This window comes from Anomaloglossus baeobatrachus, chromosome 4 (genome assembly GCF_048569485.1).
Source record: "Anomaloglossus baeobatrachus isolate aAnoBae1 chromosome 4, aAnoBae1.hap1, whole genome shotgun sequence".
NCBI classification, from domain to species: domain Eukaryota; kingdom Metazoa; phylum Chordata; class Amphibia; order Anura; family Aromobatidae; genus Anomaloglossus; species Anomaloglossus baeobatrachus.
Window position 1 is genome coordinate 219,111,308 of NC_134356.1, and position 19,181 is coordinate 219,130,488.

Below are 19,181 nucleotides of genomic sequence, written 5' to 3' on the forward strand. Positions count from 1 at the left end.
ACCCCAATCGTCTGGGTCTCCCAATAGAGCGCTGAAGAAAAATCTATATACATACGTACAAATATGTGGTTTCCTCAGTCCAAAAAATTGGTCACATTTGGCTGTGAACACATTGTTGTCCTTTAAAGCCACACAAGACCCGGGTAGAATTAATGAGCAGGGCAAAAATAAATGTTCATGTTTGTTATAGGATAACATATACCATATTCTGTCCGACAATGACGTATTGCAAAAGTACACAATATCAGTGTCATGTTGGGTATTAGATGTGCAGCTATGTTATGTCTAAAGGGTGCTTTACACGAGACGAGCTATCGTGCGATGCATCGTCGGGGTCACGGTTTTCGTGACGCACATCCGGCATCGGTCACGACGTCGTCTCGTGTGATACCTCCAAGCGACGCAGTATCGCTCACAAATCGTGAGTCGTGTACTCGTCGTTTACTTTCAAAATATTGTTTATTTTTAATGGCGCCGGTTGTTCATCGTTTCCGTGGCAGCACATGTTGCTCCGTGTGACACCACGGGAACGATGAACACACCTCCGCTTCTATTGGCCGGCTGCCGTGTGACGTCAAACGTCCCTCTCACTTCAGGAAGTGGACATTCGTCGCCCACAGCGAGGTCGTCCGGAAGGTAAGTGCGTGTGAAGGGGGTTAAACGGGTTTATGCGCCACGGGGAGCGATTTGCCCGTGACGCAAAAACGACGGGGGCGGGTACGATCACTCGTGCTATCGCACGATAGATCGACTCGTGTCAAGCAGGGATTACACCATCATGCAAATACAACACGATACATGTTTATCTGAGAGTTACTTTTGAAGCAATGTTTATTTGTAACTTCATGCAGAAAACTTTGCATGACTTCTCTGCTGAACATTACCTATGTATTGTTATGTTGATGATTGGGCCTCTGTAGGAAGGCTGCCAACAAAGACATCTGATGAGCTCTTCTTTCCAACATTTACAGTGTGTTGGAAATGTCCAAGCAGTCCATTGGCATAGTTGGGATTCCAAGCACTTGCAGATGCATTGACCATGGTGTAGCTTGTGCAGCTTTAGAAAAATAACTACCGTCATACTCAACCTTTGTAACGATGCAAGAGTAAAAGATGGCCTAATGTGGAAGCAAGACCATGCTGGTTTTAACTGTTATAAATACTATTATTATAAATAAAAGTAGATATCAAAGTTGTTGCGGGTGAACTACGATGCGTATAACACATCCAAGCTTCAGCCACCTCTACAATTCTCAGTATGTAAGCACTGTGCTAAAAGACTGCAATCATCCAGAGAAAAGCCCAGCACAACAGGATCCTAATTGGTCCAGTGGATCATGAAATGGGACAAAGAAGCAGGCAGCGTAACCTACACAGTTCCATTATTGTGTACACATCACTTTAAATACATTATTTTTCAATAACCTTTATACAATTAACAAAACATCTATACATAATGCCTTTATTTTGAATTCATCGACATAGACAGCACATGCAAAAGAAATATAAATTACACTTGAAAAATTACTACAAATGTCCTCAAAAACATTGATATGTGCCCAATATACATAGTTTTGGGATCCTCTCTATTCACAAAGTGTATGCACATCCCTTTACAAAAAAACAAATCCATTATTGACTGCAGCATTGCTGACATGACATTGACCCTTCAAACAATATCGGACATCTGGAATGGCAGGGGGACTCAATGCTAGACCAGAGGAGAGCAAGAGGTTTTTTTAAATAAAGAAAAGGTATTTTCTGAAACTGGAAAACCCCTTTAAAAACAAATCAGAATATCTAAAGAGTAGTTGTCTCTTTCTCCACCCAAAATAGAGCGGCGCTTCCTTATGGGCGGCGTCTGGTATTGCATCTCTCTTACATAATTGTTTGAAAATATGACTTTACAAAAGAGCAGATGAAAGTTTACTTAAAAACGGCAACATTTTTTTTTCTCATGATTGTTTACAATATGCGTTAAACGTAATGAAAAAAATGGCTGATGTTCTTGTAAAGGTCTTATTCTACACAAATCCCTGCTACACTTTGATACTTTTTTTCAAAGCTCAAACCAAGAGAAGATCTGAAAGAGAGGATGTCATGATTTCTTTTCTAGTCCCACTTATGGGTAAAGAGTAAAAAATAATGTACAAGAATGGGCTTTCTGGATTTACATATTTACAATACTGCTTGTGTCGCTACTTCATGGAAGGCAGGGCAAACAAATGCACAAAGAAACCCAGATACTGGGGCTTTACAATCTAAATTTCCAAAGACAACATCCATCTATTAAATCATATATTACACATCATGTTTTACGGCCATTGCTATGTATTGCACATAGCAGATGCCTCATTTTTTCATCTTCATATCGGCTTCAATGGCACACCGTCTGCCTCGCGTTCCTCCATCCTATGAAATAAGACAAATGAGTCAGTATAAAGACAAGCATAAACTACGCAACACCCTACAGTATATGTCTAAGCACAGACAACCTTGTTAGACGCTCCAAGACAATTGAAAGTCACATACCTGAGACACTAAGTAGTGACCTTCTGCCTTCTCATCTTAGTGCTGTCCTAACCCTGAACTGGTGAACTTACTGAATACACACTAAACTGCGGAATGAACACATTTTCGTCATCATGTACTAAACAGAAAATTACGGAACCTTACTATTTTGGCCTTGGATAATTTTCACAAACATAAATATATCAGTGTGAAGGACAGAAAGAAGCAATGAGGAAGCAATGCACAAGGGACACAAAGCAGACAGTTAGGGTATGGCCACGCATGTGGCCACAATAGCCATTAAAGGTGCTGTCCCAAAATCCCAACTTGTCACCTGTCCACAGAATAGGTGATAAATATCTGCCACTGATCAATACAACAGTGTTTTTTTATATTAGTATGCGGTAGCCATCGGATATTAAATTGCCTTTCAATGAAAGTCCATGGCAGTCTATGTCCGTCAGGCCTCCGCAAACTCCTGTACTCATGGAACAATTCTTTTCCGAGCAGTGAAACCTCCTGAGATCAGACACTTCTCACTTATCCTGTAAATAGATGTTGCGTTGCGTTCTTGGGACATCCCCTTTCATAGTCAATGCTAATAGTTGCATGGTTTTGTTGTTAAAACAGTTATCTGCAAAATCACGTGGCTGTTCCCAATCAGTTTCCAAGCTATTTTTCGGGCCGCACAGTGGCACTTTCTTCATGTGGCCGTACCCTAATAACATTTAACAAAGTACATTACATTGTCAAACTGCTGTAATGGATGGATGGAGGGTGCCGAAGCACATATCCTCCAATACAATGCAGCCATTCAATACTTACAAAGAGAGAGAGAAGGAAGGCAGGAGAGCCCATGGGGACACTGTCCTGTTAAAGGACAAACAGAAAAACAGGTCAGATTCCAAGGAGACTCTCCTCCGACACAAGACATTAAGAAGCTGGCAACATAAAAGCAAAAGAGGAGCCAGGGCCTGGCCATCATCCTATAGAATGGCAGACGGCTTCAGTATCGTGGCTTCCCACCTCTTATATACGAGTCTTAGATCACCAATTCTATTACTGCCCTAACCAAAAAAAAAAATACAAATCCTAGCTAACAAGTGGTCATTTCTAAACTAACAAATGTTCCAATGATGCCTGTGCACAATGATTATAAAAAAGGATAGAGAGACCATCAGAGGCCATTTTTTTAACTTAAAAAAAGGTATTCTGGGCAAAAAATAATTTCTGCAATTGGGTTTGATTCAAATTTTTTTGCACCGTTTGATTTGTGCATGTTGCTAGCAAACGAAGAGCCTATAAACAACAATCAGTAAAAAAAATGTTTTACTCATACACAAATAAAAATTATCTTTGCACAAAATACATGCATTTAAGTGGAAAAAAAAATGCCTCCTAAAGATGTCCATACCCTTAACGATTTAATGACTAGCACTATACAAATACGGTGCTCATGGACAGAAGATGAATGGAGAGGACTCAGGAGCTGACCCTGCTCCAATCCTGGCAAATTATAGCTGTTCATTTAGCCATCATCTGCCTCTAATAGCCATAAATAGATTAGAAATCTACTTGCAGCTGTAAACCTGTTATTCTCGAACAGCAGCATTTAGAGCTTGAAGTTCTAAATGCTCACATCATGTCCTGTGACAAGATTGTGGGGCGCCGATGGATGGCCATGAGGGCTGCAGGCAGAAACTGAGCCGCGATCAGCGGTGACGTCAAGTTAGCTGCGGCCACAATTGAAGGTTCCCACGGTCACCGCTGATCAGGCGGCTCACTTCAGTCACTGCCTGAACCTCACAACGGGCAGTCATGTTCTATAGCTGCTCGGTGTAATCTCAGATGTAGCAGAACTAAATTGTTGTGGGCCCTTTTGTGAATTACGTTGGACCCTCAGGGGTGTTTTGAGGGTTAATAAAGTGGTGAAACGGTGCTTTTTTGTCTTTTATTCCAAATTCAGGATTTTTTTGGTGTTTGTGTTTATTTACTTTCACTTACAGATTAGTGATGCAGGGGTCTCAAACTCTTCCCATTACTAATCTAGTGTTTAGCGGCAGTTTGAGCTGTCATTATCTGCTTATTACCCAGATTGCCACCATCCAGTGCAATCGGGAAGAGGCGGGTTAAGTACTGGGACTGTCGCATCTAATAGATACGGCAATTCCAGGCGGCTGTAGGCTGATATTTTTAGGCTGAGGGGTGACCAATAACCACGGGTCTCCCCAGCCTGAGAATACCAGCCCCCAGTTGTCGGGCTTTATCTTGGCTGGGTATTAGAATTGGAGGGAATCGCACACAGTTTTTTAAAAATGTATTTAAATTTAAGAAAAAAAAGCCACAAGCAGTTCTTCCTATTTTAATACCGAACCAAGATAAGTACATGACTGGGAGCTGCAGCCTGTAACCATGGCTTTATCTGTACTGGGTATCATAATATGGGGGGACTGTACGCCAATTTTTAAAATTTATTTATTTTACTTTATGCTATAGGCCCGCCCACTGGCGTCTGTGACGCCAGACATTGGAAGAGTCAGACATGCTGTCAATCAGTGTGGGGGTGCGTTTGACTGCAACCAATCAGACGCCGGTGGGGAGGGGAAGCAGTGCATAGTCAATGAAGGTAATGAGCGGCCCGGGAAGTGAATGAGAGGGCACAGGAGCAGTGTGACAGCTGTCCCCGTGACAGTATGAAGCGCTTGCTCCTTCCCCTTTGCACTGGATTTTGGTCCCCATAGACTTTATATGAGGACTGGCATTTGGCGAGATACCAGAAATCCATCCCCCGCCGACCCAGAGTCAGTGAGGGATTGATCTGTCAGTCCTCTGAAATGCAGGGACAAAACACAAAAAGAATTGACTTGCTGCATCTTGGCTGCATTTTCAAAAATGCAGCCAAAAAAATGCACTGTGCAGACAGCAAAATAGAAATCTCATACGCTTTGCTGGGAGAAGGAAATGCATTCATTTAGGTGCATCTTTGTGACCACAAAGATGCACCAAAGATGCAGTATGCGGATAAGACCTCACAATATAAGGTGCAGATAAGACCTTACAATTTGACTCCCGATTCTTGACCTGTATAAAAACTTGTCTGGCATTGTGTGTTAGTTGTGAGGTATGATCGCATTTATTCATCATTTAAAGGGAACTTGTGACAAAGAAATTTTTCCTTATGTCACCTCATGGCTGATGTAGATGTCTAATTTTATAATTAAAGTGGTTGCCAGTATTATAATATTGATTTAAATAGGTTATCAATTTCAAATGATTGAGGGTGTAATAAGTGCCATACCCACAGATCAACTATATTAGATGTATACAGAGCCAGAGCTCCACAATTCTGTATACTGTGTCATTGGCATTTTCAGGCTCTGCAGCTCAGGGAGCTGAGCTTTAATGAAAAGAACAGCCAATATAGTGTACAGAGCTGTAATGTCCACCTGTCCCCATGCTATTCCCCAGCCTCACCACTCTGCCAATCCCTTCACTGGCTTCCCATTGCCCAAAGACTCAAGTTCAAAACTCTAACCATGACTTACAAAGCCATCCACAACTTGTCTCCTCTCTACATCTGTGACCTAGTCTCCCGGTACCTACCTGCACGCAACCTCAGATCGTCACAAGATCTCCTCCTCTATTCCTCTCTTATCTCCTGTTCCCACAATCGCATACAAGATTTCTCCCGTGCATCCCCCATACTCTGGAACGATCTACCTCAGCATATCAGACTCTCCCCTACCGTGGAAAGCTTCAAGAGGAACCTTAAGACCCACCTCTTCCAACAAGCCTACAACCTACAATAACCCTCAGTCCAGTAGACCAATGCGCAACCAGCTCTGTCCTCACCTATTGTACCATCACCCATTCCCTGTAGACTGTGAGCCCTCACAAGATCTCCTTCTCTACTCTTATTTTATCTTCTCTTCCCACAATCACATACAAGATTTCTCCCGTGCCTCCCCTATACTCTGGAAAGCTCTACCACAATATATCAGACTGTCACCTACCATGGAAACCTTCAAAAGGAACCTGAAGACCAACCTCTTCGACAAGCCTAAAACCAGAAATAACCCTCAGACTAGTACACCATGCGCAACCAGCTCTATCCTCACCTATTGTACCCTCACCCATTCCCTGTAGACTGTGAGCCCTCAGGGCAGGGTCCTCTAGCCTCCTATACCAGTCTGTGCCTAGTATTGTTCAGGATTATTATACTTGTCCCTATCATTATACCCCTTTTTCACTGGTAAAGCCCTATAAAATAAATGGCGCTATAATAATAAATAATAATAATCCGGAAATACTATTAACCTGCAGATATGGGGTTATGAATGCAGGTTAAAATCCTTCCAAAGCAATGCAGCTGCTGCACTTAAAGCCCAGCAGGATAGAGGAAATTAGCGTTTTCCTGTAGCAGCCTCAGGCTTTCAGTCAGAAAGGCGCACCTGAAGTTGCTTCAGTCACCGCTCACTGAGCCGGCTGTCAGTCTGTACCGGAGTCTGGTTACAACCGCTGCTCACTGAGCGGTGAATAATAGCATGGCACAATGATTGTAACCTAGAGGAATAAAGTTAACCAGGCTCTCAGTGCGGTGACCACACAGATTTTGAATGCTATTAACCTCCAAGTTATCAGCATAGCTACAGGTTAATAGCGGTTTATGAGATGACAGGTTCAATTATAATGATTATCTACTTGTGTAAACGAACCGTGAATGTGTAATACCCTACAAGACCAGACTACACAAACTTTTTTAAGGTAACTCCATATTTGTCTAAAATTGTGATACACAAAAAAATATATCCACAAATATATTAAAAAAATAACAAAAAAAGAAATATTTACTAGTTTGCCTCTTCTAGTTCTACAAGAATTAATTGTCCCTTATTAACTGGTAACCACGGTAATAATGTGATCAATTGGTGACAGCTTGGTAAAATATATGGCAGAGCTGGATTAGAGGAAAGAGAGACCGCTCTCTTTTAGGGCTCAGGTCATATGAGCGTATAACTCAGATGACTCCTATGTGATGTTTTATCAGATAGCACATGGTCCAATGTTATATTATGGGGCAGTGACGACCAGCGCTGTTATTCTCATGCCGATCCATGTGGAGCATAAATCAGAAAGTGCGCAACTATTCGAGTCTACGAGTGCATGGAAATTATCAGACTGCACTCGGATGACATCAGAGTGCAGTCCGATTTCCGCAGACTCACAGAATGGAGAAGATGGAGAACTAAAAGGAAAAGGAAAGGTCCAAAGTAGAACATAAAACCTAAATGTTGTGTTACCCTATGGAGATATAATAAAAGATCAATGCCAGTGATACATAAACCAAAAAAGAGGACCAGGAGAGATTTGTTGTCAAATACACTTTATTGGTACAAATGGAGACAGCAGGGAAGAGGGGAGCAGCCCCCCCGGCCCCCCCCCCAGGCCTGGTCTGCCTGACCTCTTCCTTGCTGTCTCCATTATGACCCAAGGTATTGTGTTATTTTCTTTATCTTAGCCGCTGTTGGAGGAAGCACTTTAGAGTGATTTAGAAATTCCATTGTTTGTCATATACACCCCCTCTCCTGCAGTTACTGTTGGTTGCACATTTACATATACCTCTATAGCAGGCTATACTGCCATCTTGAGGCAGCCCTAGGCATCTCCTGTGTTTTTCTGGGCCAGCACTGTGCACTTCACCTTTTTGCACCAATAAAGTGTATTTTGTATTTGACAACAAATCTGTCCTGGTCCTTTTTTGGTTTGTGTATCCCTGGCACTGATCTATTATTATATCTCCATAGGGTATCACAACATTTAGGATCTACATTTGTGTTAGTGCCTCCTAACTGCGAGAGCAGCTGTGGAGGGTTATAGGATCCTGCTCTACATGAAGGGATCTGTGGAGGGTTATAGGATCCTGCTCCACATGCAGGGATCTGTGGAGGGTTATAGGATCCTGCTCTACATGAAGGGATCTGTGGAGGGTTATAGGATCCTGCTCTACATGAAGGGATCTGTGGAGGGTTATAGGATCCTGCTCTACATGAAGGCATCTGTGGAGGGTTATAGGATCCTGCTCTACATGAAGGCATCTGTGGAGGGTTATAGGATCCTGCTCTACATGAAGGGATCTGTGGAGGGTTATAGGATCCTGCTCTACATAAAGGGATCTGTGGAGGGTTATAGGATCCTGCTCTACATGAAGGAATCTGTGGAGGGTTATAGGATCCTGCTCTACATGAAGGAATCTGTGGAGGGTTATAGGATCCTGCTCTACATGAAGGAATCTGTGGAGGGTTATAGGATCCTGCTCTACATGAAGGAATCTGTGGAGGGTTATAGGATCCTGCTCTACATGAAGGAATCTGTGGAGGGTTATAGGATCCTGCTCTACATGAAGGGATCTGTGGAGGGTTATAGGATCCTGCTCTACATGCAGGGATCTGTGGAGGGTTATAGGATCCTGCTCTACATGAAGGGATCTGTGGAGGGTTATAGGATCCTGCTCTACATGAAGGCATCTGTGGAGGGTTATAGGATCCTGCTCTACATGCAGGGATCTGTGGAGGGTTATAGGATCCTGCTCTACATGAAGGGATCTGTGGAGGGTTATAGGATCCTGCTCTACATGAAGGCATCTGTGGAGGGTTATAGGATCCTGCTCTACATGCAGGGATCTGTGGAGGGTTATAGGATCCTGCTCTACATGAAGGGATCTGTGGAGGGTTATAGGATCCTGCTCTACATGAAGGGATCTGTGGAGGGTTATAGGATCCTGCTCTACATGAAGGGATCTGTGGAGGGTTATAGGATCCTGCTCTACATGAAGGCATCTGTGGAGGGTTATAGGATCCTGCTCTACATGAAGGGATCTGTGGAGGGTTATAGGATCCTGCTCTACATGAAGGCATCTGTGGAGGGTTATAGGATCCTGCTCTACATGAAGGAATCTGTGGAGGGTTATAGGATCCTGCTCTACATGAAGGCATCTGTGGAGGGTTATAGGATCCTGCTCTACATGAAGGAATCTGTGGAGGGTTATAGGATCCTGCTCTACATGAAGGCATCTGTGGAGGGTTATAGGATCCTGCTCTACATGAAGGAATCTGTGGAGGGTTATAGGATCCTGCTCTACATGAAGGAATCTGTGGAGGGTTATCGGATCCTGCTCTACATGAAGGGATCTGTGGAGGGTTATAGGATCCTGCTCTACATGAAGGGATCTGTGGAGGGTTATAGGATCCTGCTCTACATGCAGGGATCTGTGGAGGGTTATAGGATCCTGCTCTACATGAAGGGATCTGTGGAGGGTTATAGGATCCTGCTCTACATGAAGGCATCTGTGGAGGGTTATAGGATCCTGCTCTACATGCAGGGATCTGTGGAGGGTTATAGGATCCTGCTCTACATGCAGGGATCTGTGGAGGGTTATAGGATCCTGCTCTACATGAAGGGATCTGTGGAGGGTTATAGGATCCTGCTCTACATGAAGGCATCTGTGGAGGGTTATAGGATCCTGCTCTACATGAAGGGATCTGTGGAGGGTTATAGGATCCTGCTCTACATGAAGGCATCTGTGGAGGGTTATAGGATCCTGCTCTACATGAAGGGATCTGTGGAGGGTTATAGGATCCTGCTCTACATGAAGGCATCTGTGGAGGGTTATAGGATCCTGCTCTACATGAAGGAATCTGTGGAGGGTTATAGGATCCTGCTCTACATGAAGGAATCTGTGGAGGGTTATAGGATCCTGCTCTACATGAAGGAATCTGTGGAGGGTTATAGGATCCTGCTCTACATGAAGGGATCTGTGGAGGGTTATAGGATCCTGCTCTACATGAAGGCATCTGTGGAGGGTTATAGGATCCTGCTCTACATGAAGGGATCTGTGGAGGGTTATAGGATCCTGCTCTACATGAAGGCATCTGTGGAGGATTATAGGATCCTGCTCTACATGCAGGGATCTGTGGAGGGTTATAGGATCCTGCTCTACATGAAGGGATCTGTGGAGGGTTATAGGATCCTGCTCTACATGAAGGGATCTGTGGAGGGTTATAGGATCCTGCTCTACATGAAGGGATCTGTGGAGGGTTATAGGATCCTGCTCTACATGAAGGCATCTGTGGAGGGTTATAGGATCCTGCTCTACATGAAGGCATCTGTGGAGGGTTATAGGATCCTGCTCTACATGAAGGGATCTGTGGAGGGTTATAGGATCCTGCTCTACATGAAGGCATCTGTGGAGGGTTATAGGATCCTGCTCTACATGAAGGAATCTGTGGAGGGTTATAGGATCCTGCTCTACATGAAGGCATCTGTGGAGGGTTATAGGATCCTGCTCTACATGAAGGAATCTGTGGAGGGTTATAGGATCCTGCTCTACATGAAGGCATCTGTGGAGGGTTATAGGATCCTGCTCTACATGAAGGAATCTGTGGAGGGTTATAGGATCCTGCTCTACATGAAGGAATCTGTGGAGGGTTATCGGATCCTGCTCTACATGAAGGGATCTGTGGAGGGTTATAGGATCCTGCTCTACATGAAGGGATCTGTGGAGGGTTATAGGATCCTGCTCTACATGCAGGGATCTGTGGAGGGTTATAGGATCCTGCTCTACATGAAGGGATCTGTGGAGGGTTATAGGATCCTGCTCTACATGAAGGCATCTGTGGAGGGTTATAGGATCCTGCTCTACATGAAGGGATCTGTGGAGGGTTATAGGATCCTGCTCTACATGAAGGCATCTGTGGAGGGTTATAGGATCCTGCTCTACATGAAGGGATCTGTGGAGGGTTATAGGATCCTGCTCTACATGAAGGCATCTGTGGAGGGTTATAGGATCCTGCTCTACATGAAGGAATCTGTGGAGGGTTATAGGATCCTGCTCTACATGAAGGAATCTGTGGAGGGTTATAGGATCCTGCTCTACATGAAGGAATCTGTGGAGGGTTATAGGATCCTGCTCTACATGAAGGGATCTGTGGAGGGTTATAGGATCCTGCTCTACATGAAGGCATCTGTGGAGGGTTATAGGATCCTGCTCTACATGAAGGGATCTGTGGAGGGTTATAGGATCCTGCTCTACATGAAGGCATCTGTGGAGGATTATAGGATCCTGCTCTACATGCAGGGATCTGTGGAGGGTTATAGGATCCTGCTCTACATGAAGGGATCTGTGGAGGGTTATAGGATCCTGCTCTACATGAAGGGATCTGTGGAGGGTTATAGGATCCTGCTCTACATGAAGGGATCTGTGGAGGGTTATAGGATCCTGCTCTACATGAAGGCATCTGTGGAGGGTTATAGGATCCTGCTCTACATGAAGGGATCTGTGGAGGGTTATAGGATCCTGCTCTACATGAAGGCATCTGTGGAGGGTTATAGGATCCTGCTCTACATGAAGGAATCTGTGGAGGGTTATAGGATCCTGCTCTACATGAAGGAATCTGTGGAGGGTTATAGGATCCTGCTCTACATGAAGGAATCTGTGGAGGGTTATAGGATCCTGCTCTACATGAAGGAATCTGTGGAGGGTTATAGGATCCTGCTCTACATGCAGGGATCTGTGGAGGGTTATAGGATCCTGCTCTACATGAAGGGATCTGTGGAGGGTTATAGGATCCTGCTCTACATGAAGGGATCTGTGGAGGGTTATAGGATCCTGCTCTACATGAAGGGATCTGTGGAGGGTTATAGGATCCTGCTCTACATGAAGGGATCTGTGGAGGGTTAAAGGATCCTGCTCTACATGAAGGGATCCCAAACCAGAACGTTAGGAGGAGCATTAAGGCTACATCTACAAGGATTTGATACTGGATATTGTCTAGAAAAGTCACCACTCTGAGGCTTCTTACTGGTAAAGGGCAGCCGCAGATTGGTGACAAGTACTGTTTAAAGATACTTTTCCCATCAGACATTAAAACTCCCACAGAAACTACCACTGGTCTCTTTCAAAGCAAACATATCTAGTTATGTCAAGTAGCAATACTGGGAGTGATGGATGTATTTCTGCCTAATCAGAGAGGGTAACCACTCAGGATTTTAGAAAAGCACGTTAAAAAAAACTATGTGAGATCAAAGCTGAATTAGCTACCAAAGAGGTTAACAAAAATACATTTAAAAACTTAGCCTCTCTAACAAACATTCTTAAAGATAAGGACATGTGGAGGAGCAAATTCATTTTCAATCCACACAAATAAAATTACCTTTTCAGAGGCATCTTGCTTGCGTGTGGAGTCTCGGCCCCTTAAGCTTTTTGCACTGATTCCGGATTCAGACGTCTGCATAATCAACTGTGTGGCTAAAAATTGCTATCATATAAGGAGGAAAAAAATACAAATGGCAATGAAATTTATACATCTATATATCCTCTAACAAATAACATGAATGGTCAGCACGTTTCTTTTATTAATCATACCTGGATCTGTTCCAGCACATCACGCTGCATCTCCACAGCCATGTGGTAGACATCGTGATCAGAACTGTTATACATTACAGCATTCTGGAACATGAGCATGATGTCCCTCTGGAACTCCGCTGTACTCCGAATTAGGCCAGTCTCAATGTTTTTCTTTATAGTAGATAGGTCCATAGGCCTTGGAAATAAAAAGTCTAAAGAGTACTGCAACAAATAATGCTTAATATTTCACACAACGTAAAACTGATTATTTAGGGCATGTAAAAAAATGTAAATAAAAATTAAAGTTGAGAGAAAAACAAAACAAAACAATTCCAACATTGTTTTTTTGAGTTTTGTTTTACGGCATTGGTTGGGAGGTAACAAATACTTGACAATAGGATTCTCCAGGTCAGTACAATGATGCTGAAATAAAACTTAAATATTTTTTTTCCTCAATGTAAAGAAGCACTCCTAAATCTTTCTAAATACAGTATGTATGCAGTGTAGTGTAGCTAAGTTAGGCTAGGTTCACATTTCCGTTGTTTTGCATCAGTCACAGGCGTTGCTTGACGCATGTGACTGATGCGTTGTACAACGGATGACAAAGAACATAATTCATTGTCGGACTCTGTTGTGTGCGGGGGGCGGAGTTCGAGGTGGGTGGAGCTGAGCGGGGCCGTGGCGCTGAAGACGTCAGTGCCGCGGGGACTGCAGGGCTGGGGACTGGTGAGTGAGAGTGTGTGTGTGTGTGTGTGTGTGTGTGTGTGTGTGTGTGTGTGTGTGTGTGTGTGTGTGTGTGTGTGTGTGTGTGTGTGTGTGTGTGTATAAATGCGGAGTGCGGGAGGGGGCGGAGCTGAGCGGGGAAGTGTCGGCCTCCCTGCACATGTATCCAGGGTAAATATCGGGTAACTAAAAGCGAAGCGCTTTGCTTGGTTACCCGATATTTACACTGGTTACCAGCGTGCACCGCTTAGCGCTGGCTACCTGCACACGTAACCAGTGTAAATATCGGGTAACTAACCAAAGCGCATTGCTTAGTAACCCGATGTGTATCCTGGTTATGTGTGCAGGGAGCCAGAGAGAGCATGCGCTGCTCAAAAAACGTTACAGGCTGCATTCCTTCCGCCCCGCGGTCAGTCGTTCCACGACTGATCAGTCGGGCGGAGGGTGCAACGCAGCATCATCAGTCACAATCCGCCGCTCATACAAGTCTATGGGAACAACGGAATCCGCTAAACGGATTCAGTTGTTTACCAGAGCAGCGGATTGTGACTGATACAATTTAACGGAAGTGTGAACCTAACCTTACAATACTTTCTGATCACCATCTTCCCTGGATTCCAGTACCGATCTGAGCCAATGTGATTTTTATTGTGACTAGCTGTGTCATACGGGGATTTATATGTGGACCGAAAGTCGCTTTTTACAATGTAAGTTTATGGAAGTATACATTGTAAAAGTCACAGACTAGGAATCATAAGAACACAAAGAGGGAAGGAAAGCAATAGGGGCCTTCAGTAGTAGTCCCCCTGCTGCCATGGCAAGACATCGAGGTACCTTTTGTATGCGTAATGCAATGGACAATGGGTACCTAAATGTATTCTACACCAAGATGGTGCTTTTTAGATACCACTCTGACTATGACAGTGGCATTTCAGTTGTTAAACATCGCGACTGGAGTGGTAAGAAGCAAGTGCCAACTTGCCAAGTGCCAACACCAGTTGTCCTTGATGAAGCTTAGCTCAATTCCATAAACTTGCACCAAACAACCTATGTCAGATAAGGGTTAATTGACAACTAGTGATGAGCGAGCACTACCACGCTCGGGTGCTCAGTACTTGTTAAGAGCAGTTTGATGCTTAGATGGGCACAACTAAAACAAAATGGAAGTCAATGAGGAACTCAAGCATTTTCCCAGGAAATCGTCCATCATACTTAGTACGTGTTGGTCCCATCTGAGCATCCAACTGCTCGTTACAAGTACAGAGCACCTGAGCATGGCAGTGCTCGCTCATCAATATTGACAACAATCAGGCTTTAGTGCAAAAAAAAAGATCCCAAATCAACCCACCTAAACAAAGCAATTATCTTCTCTCCCTTAGCTTCAATGCTTTAGTAATTATTAATAAAAAAATATACACATTGGATTAAAGTTATTATTACCTTTGAACAATACTATGATAACCAGGAGCAATGTCATCGGTCACAGGCTGAAGAAAGACATTGGCATACCTTGACAAAAGGAAACCAGAAGAAGTCATCACATTTTCTAGTTAATCAACTGTTCTACAGGACTTCTTAGTGTTTAGTGAACAAGTGCTCGCAAGACTTTAACCAGTCCAGCTGTATTATTTAATAAAAGGATAGATCAGCACGGGAGGTTGTATATATACACACACACACATACTGTATATAGTGTGCCCACCCATATCCTGTCCTCCACCATTAACTTGAGAACAGCGGCAGCTATAGGAATAGAAGCAGTGTCTAGGTATAGTAAAGTAGCCAAGTGCTACGCAATGAAACCACCTATAGCGCCACCTGGTGGAAAGCAACAACGGAACAAAATAGAGAAAAAAAAGGGAATTAAAGTTGTAGGGCATCATCAATTCAATATGAATTGACACGTTGCATACAGAAATGCTATGATTAGAACGTGTAAAACTCACAAGGCTGCGGACGTGAAGCGATACCTCATGGAGACCTTCCTACAAGTCATTGGGTTTGGTGGCTGTGTGGAGTGGCCTCCAAGCTCACCTGACCTGACCCCATTGGACTTCTTTCTGTGAGGTCACACCAAACAGCAGGTGTATGCGACCCCTCCACCAACATTGCAGGACCTACGACGATGTATCATAGATGCTTGTGCAAACGTGTCACCTACCACATTGCACAATGTGCGGCAAGATACAGTATGCTGCCCAGAGTGCAGATGTGCATTGCAGCTGACGGTGGCCACTTTGAGCATCAAAGTTAAATGAGCTCCATATGCGTTACCAGAATTCAATATTGGGGGATGGGGGATGGGGGGGGTCATGGGTTTCATATCATAGCATTTCTGTATGCTAGGTATCGATTCGTATTGAATTCATGATGCCCTTTAACTTTGTAATTCACTTTTTTTTCTCTATCTCGTTGTTTTCCAGATAAAAATGCTAACTCCATTGTTTTCCACCAGGTGGCGCTATAGGTGGTTTCATTGCGTAGCGCATGGCTACTTTACTATACCTAGACAACACTTCTATGCCTTAGCTGCCGCCGTTCTCAAGTTAATGGCGGTGGACAGGATATGGGAGGACACACTGTATATAGTTTGCAGTAGAAGTCTTCTTGGTAACCTTATAAACTTATTTAATGCAGTAAAAAAAACAGATCCATGATCAGCACAGACCTATGATTGGCTGCCGCTCTCCACACTAACATAATGGCTTTTTTCCAAATCTTCTGAGCTTGAATCGCCTCTTGATCTTCACTGCAAATCGAACTGGAAAAAGAAGGGAATTTTGTTTACTTACCGTAAATTCCTTTTCTTCTAGCTCCAATTGGGAGACCCAGACAATTGGGTGTATAGCTATTGCCTCTGGAGGCCACACAAAGTATTACACTTAAAAGTGTAAGGCCCCTCCCCTTCTGGCTATACACCCCCAGTGGGATCACTGGCTCACCAGTTTTAGTGCCAAAGCAAGAAGGAGGAAAGCCAATAACTGGTTTAAAGACCAATTCAATCCGAGGAAACATCGGAGAACTGAACCATACCACATGAACAACATGTGTACCCGAAAAAACAGAAAAACCCCGAGAAAACAGGGCGGGTGCTGGGTCTCCCAATTGGAGCTAGAAGAAAAGGAATTTACGGTAAGTAAACAAAATTCCCTTCTTCTTTGTCGCTCCATTGGGAGACCCAGACAATTGGGATGTCCAAAAGCAATCCCTGGGTGGGTAAAAGAATACCTCATGATAGGGCCGTCAAACGGCCCTCTCCTACAGGTGGCCAACCGCCGCCTGAATGACTTATCTACCTAGGCTGGCGTCTGCCGAAGCGTAGGTATGCATCTGATAATGCTTGGTAAAAGTAAGTAGACTCGACCAGGTGGGTGCCTGACACACCTGCTGAGCCGTAGCCTGGTGCCGTAATGCCCAGGATGCACCCACGGCTCTGGTAGAATGGGCCTTCGGCCTTGAGAGAACCAGAAGCCCAGTAGAACTGTAGGTTTCAAGAATTGGTTCCTCGAGCCCCCGAGCAAGGGTGGATCTGGAAGCTTGCGACTGTTTACGCCGACCAGCGACAAGGACAAAGAGTGCATCCGGGTGGCGCAGGAGCGCCATGCGGGAAGTAGAACCTGAGTGCTCTCACCAGAACCAACAGATGCAATCTTTCTGAAATTGATGGACTGGACGAGGACACAAAGAAGGTGAGGTGATATCCTGATTGATATGAAAATGGGATACCACCTTAGGGAGAAATTCCGGAACCGGACGCAGAACTACCCTGTCCTGGTGAAGGACCAGGAAGGGAGTTTGTATGAGAGCGTTGCTAGCTCGGAAACTCTCCTAAGAGACGAGACCGTTACTAGAAGGCCACTTCCCGTGAAAAACGGGAAGGGAGACATCCTTCAAAGGCTCGAAAGGCGGCATCTGGAGAGCAATTAGAACCTTGTTCAGATCTCAGGGCTCTAACGGCCGCTTGTACGGAGTGCTGAGAAGACAAACTCCCCGTAGGAACGTGCGTACCTGAGGAAGTCGTCGTTTCTGAAAAAATACAGATAGCGCTGAGACTTGTCCCTAAGGGAACTGAGCGACAACCCATTTTCCTACCTAGATTGCAGGAAGGAAGGAAACATAGACGATGCAACCGGCCAGGGAGAAACACCCTGCGCCGAGCACCGAGATAAGAACATCTTCCACGTCCTGTGGTCAATCTTGGCGGATGGTATGCTAGCCTGTCTCATGGTGGCAACCACGTCCTGAGGTAATCCTGACGACACTAGGTTCCAGGACTCAATGCTACACCATCCGGTTGAGGGCCGTAGAATTCAAATGGAAGAATGGCCCTTGAGACAGCCAGTCTGATTGGTCTGGTAGTGCCCCCGGTTAGCCTACCGTGAGGCACCACAGAACCGAGTACCACAACATCCTCGGCCAATTTGTAGCGACGAGGATGGCGCGGCCGCAGTCGGTCTTGATCTAGCGCAGTACTCTGGGCAACAATGCCAGAGGTGGCACCTAAGGTAGCTGGAACTGCGACCAATGCTGAACTAAGGCGTTTGCCGCCAGAGCTCGATGATTGTGAAACCGTGCCATGAAGCTGGCACATTGTTGTTGTGCCGTGACGCCATTAGATCGACGTCCGGCCTCTGTCAGCGGCGCCAGATCTCCTGAAACCCGTCCGGGTGAGGAGACCATACTCTTTCGGCCACACCTCAGCGACTTAGGAAGTCAGCTTCCTAGTTTCCACACTTGGGATGTGAATTGTGGATATGGTGGATGCCGTGTCTTCCACCCACATCAGAACCTGCCGGACTTCCTGGAAGGCTTGCCGGTTGCGCGTTCTTCCTTGGTGGTTGATGTATGCCACCGCTGTGGAGCTGTCCGACTGAAGTCGGATATGCTTGCTTTCCAGCCGCTGTTGGAAGGATTGTAGGGCAAGATACACTGCTCTGTGTTCAAGAACATTGATCTGAAGAGTGGACTCTTGCTGAGTCCACGTACCCTGAGCGCTGTAGTGGAGAAAAACTGCTCCCCACCCCGATAGACTCGCGTCTGTCGTAACTATCGCCCAGGACGGGGATAGGAAGGACCTTCTTTTTGACCAAGAGGTGAGAAGAAGCCACCACCGTAGAGATTCCTTGGCCGCCTGAGAAAGAACGACGACTCTGTTGAGGGACGTCGACTCCTCGTCCCATTGGCGGAGAATGTCCCATTGTAGTGGACGCAGTAAAACTGCGCGAAAGGAACTGCCTCCATTGCTACCATCTTACGTAGGAAGTGCATGAGGCGTCTCAATGTGTGCGACTGGTTCTTAAAGAAGAGCTTGCAGCCCGTAGTGAATGCTGTTTGTCTAGCGGCAGCTTCACTATCGCTGAGAGAGTAAGAAACTCTATGCCTAGATATGTTATCGATAGGGTCGGGGTCGGATCTGACTTTAAAAAGTTGATGATCCACCCAAAACTCTAGAGAGTCTCCAGCGCAACGTTCGGGCAGTGTTGGCATGTTTCCTAAGAGAGTGCCTTGACAAGTAGATCGTCTAAATACGGGACCACAGAGTGAC

General features: G+C 44.9%; 1 protein-coding gene across 8 annotated transcripts in view; it reads right to left on the reverse strand.

Annotated features, from left to right (window-relative positions):
• Positions 1-1,448: 1,448 nt before the first annotated feature.
• The window catches only part of BRD8 (bromodomain containing 8), a 90,008-nt gene continuing 72,275 nt past the window's right edge, over positions 1,449-19,181 (reverse strand). For 6 of the 8 annotated variants that reach the window (XM_075344665.1, XM_075344664.1, XM_075344663.1 and 3 more), the window contains 6 exons: positions 16,305-16,397; positions 15,077-15,145; positions 12,932-13,109; positions 12,720-12,824; positions 3,337-3,381; positions 1,449-2,412 (listed from right to left, as the gene is read on the reverse strand). In XM_075344665.1, the coding sequence (XP_075200780.1) occupies positions 2,353-2,412; positions 3,337-3,381; positions 12,720-12,824; positions 12,932-13,109; positions 15,077-15,145; positions 16,305-16,397 (550 nt within the window). In that variant the 3' untranslated portion in view covers positions 1,449-2,352. The remainder of the gene's footprint in view (positions 2,413-3,336; positions 3,382-12,719; positions 12,825-12,931; positions 13,110-15,076; positions 15,146-16,304; positions 16,398-19,181) is intronic. The other 2 variants (XM_075344666.1, XM_075344661.1) reach the window with 1 other exon arrangement.